The sequence below is a fragment of the Natator depressus genome, chromosome 3, assembly GCF_965152275.1.
Source record: "Natator depressus isolate rNatDep1 chromosome 3, rNatDep2.hap1, whole genome shotgun sequence".
Classification (NCBI taxonomy): Eukaryota; Metazoa; Chordata; order Testudines; family Cheloniidae; genus Natator; species Natator depressus.
In genome coordinates this window covers 110125757-110138590 of record NC_134236.1, presented here as the reverse complement: position 1 = coordinate 110138590, position 12834 = coordinate 110125757, and the positions used below count along the sequence as shown (strand labels likewise).

Sequence of the window (12834 nt, the reverse complement as noted above, 5' to 3'; positions counted from 1 at the left end):
GAGACCCCAGGACTGCTAACTCAAGAGAATCTCGTAAATAAGTATCCACTGCCATCCAATAAACCACATGCAAAATCACTGCCAAACAATACATTTTCAGAGTCCGCTCTTTTAAATCTAATAAAGATTATGTCCCCTTATATCAAGATACTGCACTGTGCCTACAAACTTCAACAGTATCTATTCAAAGTATTTCACCCCAAAGGTGACTGTGTTTCAAAGCAATATGAAGAGATTCATGTGCACAGTCTGTATTTACATATTTTAATTTAAACTGACTTTTTGACCATAAGCCCCTCTTAAAAATAATAAACTCAGGGAACTCCCAGGATTCTCAACACTCTGCCTTCCCCTTAATCAGTACATTGCACCAGCCCTCCTTACAGTAGATGGAAATTGTATTATGCTTTCTACCGCATGTGTTATTGCTCTCTTTTGCACCTTTTAGGAAAGAGGACCACATGTTGAGTTCACTGCTTTGCTGTTGAACCAACAGACTGGCCTTTTTTTAAATAAAAGAAATCTCTCTAACCGCAGTTGATTTACTTGTACTGAAATGAGACATTTGTGGAGATTTTTAGGACAAACAACAATTAGATTTAAAAAGAACCAACCTATCCATCTAAGTTGCTCTCACCTCTAAAAGCTGGTATTGCCTGAGGTTTTACAATTCTGTTCCAGTTATTTAGCAGACTTCCCATATGCAAAATGAATTGAAACTTTGGAAGGAAAAAATATGTCACTAGTCAGATATTTAAAGGACACTTTAACAGTGTTTCACTGTTAATTTAACATTCCCTGCAATAACATTCATCATAAATGAACTCATTTGGCATTAATGTGAATTTTGTGGTATACAATACGAGATTAAATTCACTATTATTTACCATTAATGAGTGTCCATTTGTGTGCCAGATTAATGACAGTAGTAGAATATTACCAGCATACGGTTTCAAAGTCTGGTGGAACCCAGATGTTCAGAAAAAGCCATTAAAGTAGTATAAAAGTACTGCTTAGGAATGAAAATGAGTAAGTATCTCACCAGAAACATTGTAAAGAGGTATAAAAGAAATGCACACTTAACGTGAGTATCATGATTTATTTTAACCCAACATTCCTGCTTTTATTTTCAATATTACTCCTTATAGAAGTGTGATATATAGCTGCCGTAGATGAGTGGACACATGCTCAAATCTACAAAGGAAGAATTAAGTTTTTGATGGAATTCTACTCAGGGTATGTGCTAAGCAGCAGTGGAAAAAAACATCGTCAGGTTTGGGTTTCAGCCACAAGGTTCAGTGAATCCATTTTGTAATCTCATCTGTATTTGTGACACAGGCATCAGTAGGGGAAGAGCTAGAACTAGGGGGAAACTATGTGGGTCTGGAAGGCATCTTGAGTTTTGGAGACTTTTTGCTTTTCTTTTGTGCCTCATGGAGAAAAGATTTTTGTCCCTGTTTGGAGACTGGTCCCACTCTAGATAGTGCTTCCCACTCTAGATAGTGCTTTCCTCTGCAAGGAAAGCTTTGACCTGCTGTGCCCCTGGTCACTGGATTCATACAAGAGAACTTCCCTGAGAAGGCCATTTGAAGTGGATTGGGTCAAGGGATTTGGAGGTGGGGGCAGCAATCAGTGGGGGATTTATTCCAAAAGCATTGCAGGTTGGTGAGGAAGGATGTGCCTGCTGGATCCCAAGCATTGAACTAGGCTGATATTCCTTCTGGAGATGTCCCTATCAGATTCTTGGCTGGAAGGGAGGAAGGCAGAGGCCACAAAAAGCAAGCCAGACTAGAGCGAGACTCTGCAGGCTGAGAGCAACTGTGCAAAAACTCCCTTTCTCTGGACCCTGAGAGATTCTTCTCACAGCTGGAGCACCTCTTGGCCTTTTGGCTTGCTCTGTTTGGATAACTCCATCACACTGAGGGACAATGGAACAAATGGAGGAAAGAAGTTCAGTGGGTGGCCTCATTCAGAGAATCACTCTTCCTCTCCCACACTTCCTCCTCTCGCCCCACAAAAAACCTTTTGTCCCCTATACGAAAAGGGCAGAAGGGGAAAAAACACCAATCATTGATGCCCCAAAATTCTGCTTTAAAAGACAGGCCTCTAATGTACAAGACAGGAAAATGCTGAGCTGCTGCTCTGTTCATGTTGTAGACAGCAGAGAATCAGGAGTGGAAGTGGAATAAGTGTGGTCAACTCTTAAAATTCCTCTGGTATTAGCAAGAAGAGAGATGCAATCCAGGTATCTGAGATTGTGGGCAAGGTCACAATTGCCAGAAATGTAAATTTTGAAGTAGCTTCTGGATTGTATCTGAAAGTACACCTCTAAATGCTGGCAGCCTTTCCAAACTATAGCACTCTTTGCACATGGCAACAAGCGAGGAAACTAATTATTCTGGATAAAATCCACTCCTGTAAACAGGGCTAGCACTAGGCTCGATGTACCATTTGAATCTCACTTCAGTTTGATATTAAGGGTTTAAATTGGATTTAAGTGGTGCATGGGGACTTGTGCTAGCCATTTGCAGGGTGAATTATACTCAAGAGTGCCTATTTCAACAAGGACTAAAGCCCAGATATGAAAGTGCGCATGATTGGAAATTTTATTCTGTAAAAGAAATGGAATAATCCTAATCTGGGCACAGTACAAAAACAGAACACAAAATCACAGCAAAATCAGACTTTTCAAACATCAATATTAGCCTATAAATTCGATTTGTGGTTCTTCCCGGACCTATTCTACATTTCACTTATAGTTCACCTCTCAATCCAGGTACAGCAAGGAAACAGAAGCATAAAATGCAAACAATTAGAGAAACACAGTCTTCACACAAACAATATTTATCATTTCTGTCCCTCTCAGATTTTTTCATTATTATTTTATTCTTGGATTTAGACAATAGAACTATAAGTGAAGCATGGGGTTGAACAGGCAGAATCACAAACATTGCAGTTTCAATGGATATTAGAAAAGATTAATCTGTTTTGTATATGTTACTCCAGTTTGTCGGCAAACTCTTTCCAGACTGTTTTTAGTTGTAGTTCATATTCAGAGTGACATGCTGTTCAGCAGCATAGTGGATGTCAACAGTAATCACATCCACACTGCTAATATTGATGATGTCCTGTGGACAGCGTGTTCCATGTATACACAGAAATTAAAAATAGCTTTATATCAAAAAAGAAAGTATTTCCACAAACCTTCCTTTTAAAATAGCAATCACAGTTTTGTGCACAGCCTCTTGCCTCGGAATTAATGACTGACTGGGGTAAATGGCTCGAGGGCAATTTGGACCATTAATTTCTCTCAAATGATCATTAATCCCCAGGAAAGGTCAAGTAACTCAGCTGTAATTGCTGGAACTCTTCAGCTGTTGATTAAACTGTAACATACGAATGGCTTTTAATCTCCCTCTTTTGGTGATTTATTCGGTGAGTGAAGCTCATGGAAGTCCAAGTTTAAAGAGACTTGCTTCAACTAATCACAGAGCAGGTCAGTCTCTGCAAGCTCCCTTCCAAACTCTGTGGGAGTCCTTAAATTCCAAAATATGCTATTCTGGCTGTGGGCTGAGCAGAGGCTGCCCCTTGGGCTTGTCTGTGTGACAGTTCAGCAATACGGCTAAGTAGAGTCTAAAATTAAATGACACAGTCATTTGTACCCTTAGTTTATAATTTAAACTGTTGTGCCAAAATTCAAGTTGATTGAATTTTCTGGCCTTTGGAGAATTAATACGGATACTTAAGATTACTGGAATAGAACACAGTATAGTTTGCTTTAATCAATAGCAAAGTAATAGCTATTAAAACCTCTGTAAAGGCATTTACAAATAATTAACTTTAATATGGGATTCAGTTTACTCCCTACAACAACTATAAGATAATATTGTCTTCTTACAAAACGATATTTTAAAGATTTTAATGGAGACTCTTGTACAACATTGGATTGGATGTTCTAAAAGATATACTTTGGGAATTATTTGGGGGAAGTTCTATGGCCTATATTATATAGGAAGTCGGACTAGATGATCAAAATGGTCCCTTCTGGCCTTGGAATCTATGAATCTGTGAACATTTAAAAAGGCAGGGTTTTTTTTCCACTATTAGGTTCAAAATAAAATAAATGAACACTCCTTTTGCCTATCTACTCACTTTTAAACAATTCTTCATAAATCATCATCTGCAAAGATCTTCCACACAACACACACACAAAAATACAAATCCACATACCCAGGATATGAACTGTATAAAAGTACTAACTTCAGTTAAAAATATAGATTCTCTTCACACCAGATGTAACTCTACAGAGACCTTCTGATTTGCAACACTGAGATAGGAGAATCAGGCCCACTTTCAGAAGACCTTAATAGCATGTGCAGCTGTAACCTGCCAGTTTGTACATCACTGAAGAGAGTTACCTAAGTAGTTAAACCTCCATGGTTAGCAAGTGCCCAGAGTTCTTATATCTGAGCCCAAAAGTCTTTTAAACAAGAGAATACAGCAATATTTTAGAATAACAATGAAAGCCAGACATTGTCCCATTCTTATTTTGATGCTTCTGTTACTAACCTGATGCCAGCTGACTTTGCTTTCAGGTCATTCCAGCGCTGGTTCATGTCATCAAGACGGTGCTGGAGCAGTGCCGCTTCCTCTGAGTTTCCCAAGGCTTTTACCATTTTCTGTCTGTTTCCATCAATGCTCTTGAAGATGTCATTGTGGGCATCAATCTCAGCCTGGATGTCCTGGAAAAACAAAGAGAAAAACTCAGATATGTTAGTTCTGTAACTAGAGCAGAAGGGATATATTTGTTATGAGCTTCCCTCCCACCACACCTCTGATGAAATTTGTCAGTTATCAAGATGGCAACATTGGAGCTATTTTGCAACATTTTCTTCTAAATAGAAAATTTCCCACTATCTGGATGTTTACAGAAAAAAGAGCCACATTTCCATGAAAATTTGTACTTGTGAAATTTCAAAGAGTTGCCAAAGGAGGAAGTAACTCAAGCCCAGGCTGTCTAGAGGACTGAGCACTCTGCTAGGAGCCAGGAGACACGGAGCTTTATTTCCATCCCCAACTAGCCTTAATAGTACTTTGCAATTGTATAGCACTTTACCACCATTAATCCTCAAAACATATAGGTAACTATCATGATCCTTATTTTATAACTGGGGAAATGTGAGTTATAGATATTAAGTGGGTTGTTCAAGACCACACAGCAAGCCAATGTGGGAACTAAATCTTCTGAATCCTAATCCTATGCCTAAAGCCTTCAGACCAGCAAGCCCCAAAGCAGCTGACTTGACCTTTCTGGCTGGCACTTTCAAAAGAGCCGAAGGAGCAAAGAACTCAAATCACATTGACATTGCTATTATTAATATTAATAAATAATAAAAATAGCAGTTAGGTTCCTCACTGTCCTTTATGCCTTTGAAAATCTTCCCTACCTGACACCTGTCTATATGTGGCTCCAGAAATGAAGTCCCCTACATCTTCAGATGTCATTTAAGGTGACTACCGCTACCCTCTTTTTCCTCCACTATACAACATTTACAAATGCACTCCCAAATCTTCACAGGCAAAAAGTATGTGATCTCAAGCTTCATCACACTCACTTGCCCCTTAGCTCTTTAAAATAAAATACAGCAGGAATTTCATGTACATATCCAATGAGATCCACTCACCCTGCAGTGCTTTAGGCTATATATTCTAGTTAGAAACATTCACAGTGTATTTCTGCAAGTTAGACCTAATTTTACTGACTACTACAGCAATCACTAAAATCTTTTTCCAGTTCAACTACTGTACACTAGCTTTTGCTATATATGGTACAGTATAAATGAGAGGGCAGGATACATGTTATACTCTGCAGTAGATACTACCACTGGGGGAAAAAAAATTAAAGTAAAAGTAGACGGCAAGTTCCTCATTTCCCAACCCTCCAAATGAAATGGAGTATATTCACTGATCTCACATCCTCCCCAAAAGACATTACTGTAGTTCATCAAACCAAGCACGTCCCAGCCTTCATTAAAATAAAATGCAACAGCACTGACTGACACTGAAAGAAGCTCCAGTATGATCGGCCACTGTTTTCTAACATCTGTGTATGAATGTATAAATAGACAAATGTAAATGAATGAAAGAGCCCTGGAAATCTCAATGAGATCAAACAACAAAGATTATTACAGAAACCTGTTACAGATACAAACAAAAACTTCCTTTTTCAGGGGAAACAAGTATGAAATCCCTTAAAGGTTTAATTCTTCCAAACTCTCTTCAACATAGGCCATCCCTTCCCAGTGGGCTTTTAAACACATCCCCAAGTGGGTGGTGCTGCATCTAAAAACGGCTGCTACGCATACGACAGACATTTGGGAATGCACTGAGTGGTGATGTTCACTTGGGATGCTGTGAAACTTATAATTATACTCCTTCAAAAAATCAGATGAACAGCTGAAAAAATGAAATCTTTGGGGGAGAGTCTATACTTGACAGAAATCATGGACTGCAAAAACATGTATATCTCTGTTCCTTCAGAGGGCAGGGCAAGTAAATTACTCCCTGTGCCAGTGAACATGGCTCAGTAACTCTGCCTGGCACTGCCACTGAACTGCTGTGTGGCTTTGGGCAACTCACTTTGCTATTCTGTGCCTCAGTTTCACCCACGTAAAAGAGGGACAATGATACTTGTTCTTCTTTGAAGAGCTAGATGATATTATATTTCTCATCATGCTTAGAACAGACCTTATGAAAGGGGTATTATGGGAATGAACTTGCACTGCAGTACTGGAACCTGAATTAGGCAGCAGCGCCATCAAACTCCAACATCCTTCATATATTCATGAGAGTATCTGTGGTTCTGATCCTTCAAGTTCATACATGCAGGCAGATCCCTGCAAATGTGTAGACACCTTAAAATCAACTCGACTCTGCACAGTTGCAAAGGGCTGATCTTGTAAGAATGGGAGATTGGGTAAGATGTTCATAGATAATGGATTGGGTTGACATTGAACTATGTATTTCACAGACCTAGCCAAATCTCCATCTCCAATCTTACCTCTCCCACACTTAAGGAGCAAATCCAAACTGATTTCTAATTTTACAACAAAAATATTTATTTTGGACTATTCAGAACCTCCAATCAAAATTTCAGCCCTGATTTCATTTAAAAAGGGACACTGGTTAGTATGTTCACTTAGAAGGTCAAAAATAACGTTTCTTTCAAAATGGTTGTGATTCTTGTATTTGAAAAATGCTATGTTATGTTGAACAAGCCACTATGAATTTATTGTCTTTGCATTCCTGTTCACATGATTCATCTATGATGCCCATGCTACTGGCAGTACAGTTCAGTGAATAAGCTTTAGTAATTAACTTGTCTTCCTATTGTTGACCTTCTCTGGTTAGACAGAAACAAATACTACCAGTTGCTACATAAACAAACACAAAGTGGTGGATCAGTTTCTACAAGAGCAGAGACCTGCCTCAACAGAGCTTATGAAGACAATCAGAACAGGGGCTCCCCTACTACACACATCAGCAAGTCCCTGGCACAGATGGTGGGTGTGGGCAGGGCGGATGGTGGAAGGTAACGGATGGACATAAGAAGAGCCATTTATCTGCACTGGAAATATAAAAGAAAATAAATTTGTTAGTCTCTAAGGTGCCACAAGGACTCCTCGTTTTTATTTTTTAAAGAAAAGACAGTTAGCTTTTCTGTAACTGGTGTTCTTTGAGACGTGTTGCTCATGTCCATTCCGTATTAGGTGTGTGTGCTCGCCACATGCACCAGCGCCGGAAGTTTTTCCCGTAGCAGTATCCATAGGAGACCAGCTCTGGCACCCTCTGGAGTGGCACCCGCATGGCACTGTACAAGGGGCACCGCCGCCAGCTCCCCCCACCCTCAGTTCCTTCTTGCCTGGAAGTTCTGACAGTGGGGAAGGAGAGCGGGTCATGGAATAGACATGAGCAACACATCTCGAAGAACACCAGTTACGGGAAAGGTAACTGTCTTTTCTTCGTCGAGTGCTTGCTCATGTCCATTCCATATTAGGTGACTCCAAAGTAGTACCCCTGGAGGCGGGGAGGAGTTCAAGGACATGTAGATTGCAACACAGCTCTGCTGAACCCAGCATCGTCTCTGGCCTGCTGAATGATGGCATAATGTGCCGTGAACGTGTAGACAGAGGACCATGTTGCCACTCTACAGATGTCCTCAATAGGGATGTGTGCCAGAAAGGCCGACGAGGATGCCTGAGCTCTAGTCGAATGGGCTCTGACAACTGGCGGCGGGATTGCCGCCAGGTTGTCACAGGTCCGTATGGAAATCCTCTGTGAGGACACCAGAAGGCCCTTCGTCCTGTCTGCTGTAGCGATGAAGAGCTGAGTCAACTTACAGAAAGGCTCTAGGTGAAAAACTCTAGGTATGCTCTAGGTAAAAAGCCAAGGCCATTCAGATGTCCAAGGCATGCTGCCGCCTCACCTCACTGGTCTTGTGCAGCTTAGGACAGAACACCGGGAGGAAGATGTCCTGGTTCATACGGAAGGTAGACACCGCCTTCAGCAGGAAGGCCGGGTGAAGCCTCAGCTGGACCTTGTCTTTGTAGAATACCGTGTACAGCAGTTCTGAGGTCAGGGATTTAATCTCAGAGACTCACCTCGCCAATGTCACCGCCACCAAGACAGCGACCTTCCATGAAAGGTGGGAAAGGGAGCAGGAGTCCAGCGGCTCAAAGGGCAGGCCCAGGAGCCTGGAGAGGACCAAGTTAAGATCCCACTGCAGGACCAGAGTCCGTACCTGCAGGAAGAGTCTCTTGAGACCTCTCAACAATGTGACTGTCAGGTCATGAGAAAACACCATCTGGCCCTGGATAGGTGGGTGAAAAGCGGAGATGGCTGTGAGATGCACTCTAATGGAAGAGTGTGCCAGATATACTGTACGGAAGAGTGCAAGGGACAGATGCTATGCTCGGATGCCCCCTGGGAAAACCTCAGCCACTTGGCCAGGTAAGTCAGTCTGGTTGAGGGCTTCCTGCTTCTCAGAAGGATCTGTTGGACCTCATCTGAGCAGGTCTGCTCCTCTAGGTTCAGCCACGCAGCATCCACGCCGAGAGGTGGAGGGACATGAGGTTGGGGTGCAGGAGCTGACCGTGGTCCTGTGACAGCAGGTTCAGTTGGTTGGGCAGGGGCTAGGGAGGGGCCGTGACCAGGTTCACGAGCATGCCGAACCAGTGCTGGCAAGGCCATGCCGGGGCGATCATGATAACCTGTGCCTTGTCTCTCTTGATCTTTGCTAGGACCCTGATGTTGAGAGGAATCGGAGGGAACGCGTACATCAGGTTCCCTGACCGTGACTGGAGGAAGGCATCAGAGAGGGAGTCCTTGCCCAGGCCTGGCAACGAACAAAACCGGTGGTATTTCCTGTTTAGCCTGGTGGCAAACAGGTCTACAAGGGGAGTTCCGCACCTCTGGAAGATCATGCAGGCTACCTCTGGGTGTAGCGACCACTTGTGGTGAGAGGAGAAGTCCCTGTTGAGGTGATCCACTAGCCTGTTCTTGATGCGAGGGAGGTGACAAGCTTCCAGATGGATTTTGTGGTTGGTGCAGAAGTCCCAGAAACAAGTGCTGCTTGGCAGAGAGTCAACGAACATGCTCTCCCTTGCTGTTGATGTAGAACATCGAGGCCGTGTTGTCACTCAGGACTCTCACCACCTTTCCTGACAAGTGAGGTAGGAAGACTCTGCATGCCAAGCGGACCGCTCTGAATTCTTTGACGTTTATGTGTAACATCATCTCCTCCAGGGACCCTGGGTCTGGAGGTTGCCAAGGTGCATGCCCCAGCCAAAATCCGAGGCATCCAATACCAACTCGATGGAGTGATGGGGGATGTCGAACGGAACCCACCCTAAGACAGTCGTGCAATTAGTCCACCATCGTGGTGAGGTGAGTACCGTCAGGGGAACAGTAATGACCTTGTCCAGGTGATCTCTGGACTGGGAATAGACAGTCGCCAGCCATTGCTGCAGGGACCTCATCCAGAGTCTGGCATGGCGGACATATGTGCATGCTGCCATGTGACCCAGCAGGTGCAGGTAAACCGTGGCCACAGTCAGGGAGAAGGATATAGACTTCCGCGATGAGGTCCATCAATGTATGGAACCTTACTAGAGGCAGGAATGCTCTGGTGCAGGTCAAGTCGAGCACCACTCCAATGAATTCGATCCTTCGCACCGGAACTAACGCAGACTTTTCATCATTCACTGGTAGGCCCAGGGAGCGGCATGTGGCTTTCAGCACCGCAACATCCTCTTGGACCTGAGAACTAGAGCTTCCCTTGACAAGCCAGTCATCGAGGTACGGGTAGATCTGGATACCCTGATGCCTGAGGTAAGCAGCCACCACCGACATGCACTTGGTAAATATTCTGGGTGCTGTCGCCAGGCCGAATGGGAGGATCGCCAACTGGCAGCGGCAGAGGCCCACCATAAACTGGAGAAAGCTCCTGTGACCTTGAAAAATCACTATGTGGAAGTATGCGTCCTTCAAATCAAGGGCGGGCATACCAGTCTCCCGGATCCAGGGAGGGGATGACAGACGCCAAGGAGAGAACGCATAACTTTAGCTTCTTTAGATACTTGTTGATGTCCCTCAGGTCCAGGATGGGCTGCAAACCGCCCTTGGCCTTTGGGATTAAGTAGTACTGGGAATAGAACCCCTTGTTCCTGTACTTGAGAAGAACTTCTTCCACTGCACCCAGTTGCAGCAACCCCTTTACCTTCTGTGCAAGGAGACACTCATGAGAAGGGTCCCTGAAGAGGGACAGGGATGGGGGATGGGGTGGGGTAGAAATAAACTGTAGGGTATAACCCTCCACCACAGTATTGAGGACCCAGTGGTCTGAAGTTATAGTGTTCCATGCAGGAAAGAAAAAAAAGTTGGTCTCTTTGACCAGCAGAAACTGGTCCAGTAAAACAGACTGCCTCATCCACCTTGTCTGACTAGAATATTGAAAAAAAGCCCCAAGGCCCAACTGACATTGGTGGGAGTTGCTATTGAAATAGCCCCAAAAATGAGATTTCATAAAATTAATGACCACTTTGAAAAGCTTGGCCCCCAACTAACTTGTCCAAGGTCACACAAAATCTGTGGCAGAGCTGGGAACAAAACCTAAATCTCATGAGTTCTCCCATTCCTGAACTTCAAGCTACAAGACCAAACAGGTAGTTAGGAATTGTTTGATGTTAGTGACAGCACAGTGGATATTTTAAACAGTTATTTCGATAGCAGAGACATTACCCACCAGATTATAGCAATTTATTACAGAGTAGGGTTGCCAACTTTCTAATTGCACAAAACCAAACATCCTTGCCCCGCCCCATCCTGCCCCTTTTCCGAGGCCTCACCCCCTGCCCTACCCCCTCTCCAAGGCCCCACCGCCTGCTCACTCCATCCCCTCTCCCTCTGTCACTCACTCTATCCCACCCTCACTCACTCATTTTCACCGGGCTGGGGCAGAGGATTGGGGTGTGGGAGAGGGTGAGGACTCTGGTTGCGGCCGGAGATGAAGGGTTTGGGGTGCAGGAGGGGGCTCTGGGCGGGGCTAGAAATAATGAGTTCTGGGTGTGTGAGGGGGCTTCATGCTGGGATAGGGGGTTGGAAGGCAGGGAGGGTGAGGGATACGGCTGGGGGTGCGAGCTCTGGGGATGGAGGATTTGGGATGGAGAAAGGAGGTAGCGAGCTAGGGCAGGGGATTGGGGCATGGGAGGCGGTTGGGGTTAGGGTTGCGGGCTCTGGGAGGGAGTTTGGGTGTGGGAGGGGGCTGAGGCAGGGGGTTGGGGTGTGGGAGGAGGTTCAGGGTGTGGGCTCTGGGCTGCACTTATCTCAGGTGGCTCCAGAAGCAGACGGCATGTCCGGCTCCTAAGCGGAGGGACCAGGGGGCTCTATCTGCTGCCTGTGCCTGGAGGCACTGCCCTGCAGCTCCCATTAGCCACAGTTCCTGGCCACTCAGAGCTGCAGAGCTGGCACTTGGGGCGGAGACAGTGCATGGAGCCCTCCTGGCTGCCCCTGTGCCTAGGAGCCAGAGGGACATGCTGGGAGCTGCACGGAGCCAGGTAGGGAGCCTGCCAGCCCTGTGCCACAGGACTTTTAACAACCCGGTCCTGCTAACCAGAGCTGCCAGGGTCCCTTTTTGATCAGATGTTCCGGTCAAAAACCAGATACCTGGCAACCCTATTACAGAGTGAAATTCTGGTCCTAAACTACACAACAGTATTCTGTAGCAGCCATGTTTGAAATGGCTTTTTCAGAATGGAAACACCATAAGACCCTCAATTCAGAGTGCAGTAGCACATACTGTGCCACTATAATTACTGCCACTCATGTTTTTGTTTAGATTTTGCTTGTTTATTCATATATGTGTTTCCATGATGTTACATGCAGAGCCATAATATTTTCTTCTGAAAAAGGTCTTCAGAGCCTGCCCTCCACTAACGGTAAAAATATGACGGGTTGGAGAAAACTCCTTATTCCCAATCTGGGGTTTAAGCAAAAACCAACAGAATGAACTTTTAAGTAAAAGGTAAAATCTCACTCTTTTCTGTTCTTAAGAAACTCGAACCCCAGAATACTGCAGTTATTTGGTTATAAGTACTAACGCACAGAAGTTATGTTATTAGCCACTGTGGATAAAAAGATGTATGTCAGGCTTCGCTAAATAGCGTGTTAAAGATACACAAAACCATATTAAATAATAATATAGTTTAATAGTTAAAATTCATTTTGGAAAAGTCCTATACAATTTAATACAAAATTATAATATTTCTATAGGTTTCT

The 12834-nt window shown here is 44.1% G+C and overlaps 1 protein-coding gene across 3 annotated transcripts in view; it reads right to left on the bottom strand.

The window, feature by feature from the left end:
* Nucleotides 1-12834, bottom strand: part of UTRN (utrophin) — a 594030-nt gene that overhangs the window by 199800 nt on the left and 381396 nt on the right. For all 3 annotated transcript variants that reach the window (XM_074948548.1, XM_074948550.1, XM_074948549.1), the window contains one exon: nt 4570-4742. In XM_074948548.1, the coding sequence (XP_074804649.1) occupies nt 4570-4742 (173 nt within the window). The remainder of the gene's footprint in view (nt 1-4569; nt 4743-12834) is intronic.